At 41.0% G+C, this 420-nt stretch overlaps 1 protein-coding gene across 1 annotated transcript in view; it reads right to left on the bottom strand.

Annotated features, from left to right (window-relative positions):
* Window positions 1-194, bottom strand: part of LOC118750041 — a 637-nt gene extending 443 nt beyond the window's left edge. Inside the window, exon 1 of the mRNA XM_036484772.1 lies at window positions 69-194. Coding sequence (XP_036340665.1) covers window positions 69-113 — 45 coding nt within the window. The 5' untranslated portion in view covers window positions 114-194. The remainder of the gene's footprint in view (window positions 1-68) is intronic.
* Between the last annotated feature and the right edge of the window lie 226 nt (window positions 195-420).

Raw genomic sequence — 420 nt, 5'->3', positions numbered from 1 at the left:
GCATAATGAATATTGCAATATGATTAACATATTGGCATGGGCTTTTAATACGGTACAATTCAACTTACCTCTTCCATGGGAATATTCTCCTGGACATCCGGTTGCCCCTCCATATAGCTGCTTCCCACTAGAGCTATTACCCGCTTCTCCAATTCGTTCAAGGGAGGCTGTTGAAACGAAATAGTCCCCGTCAATGCTTGCTACCTCTTACGATCACGAACTCACGTTGATGTTCGACTTTTTAGGTCGCGCCAGACCTTTTGCAAAATAGAAACACACTTTCATACTTTGGTGTAGGCCGTTTTCGGAAATGCCTTACTGCAAAGCACCTTTTCTTATACTTAAGTATATAATGATGTCTGATTTCAGCAAACATATTTTTGGAATAAGAGGTGCGATGTTTTGCAGTAATGCATTTCC

Source organism: Rhagoletis pomonella, unplaced genomic scaffold, assembly GCF_013731165.1.
Source record: "Rhagoletis pomonella isolate Grant_MI unplaced genomic scaffold, Rhpom_1.0 Rhpom_scaffold_00118, whole genome shotgun sequence".
Lineage (NCBI taxonomy): Eukaryota > Metazoa > Arthropoda > Insecta > Diptera > Tephritidae > Rhagoletis > Rhagoletis pomonella.
The sequence above is the reverse complement of the archived record's forward strand: the minus strand, read 5'-3'. Positions and strand labels throughout refer to the sequence as shown.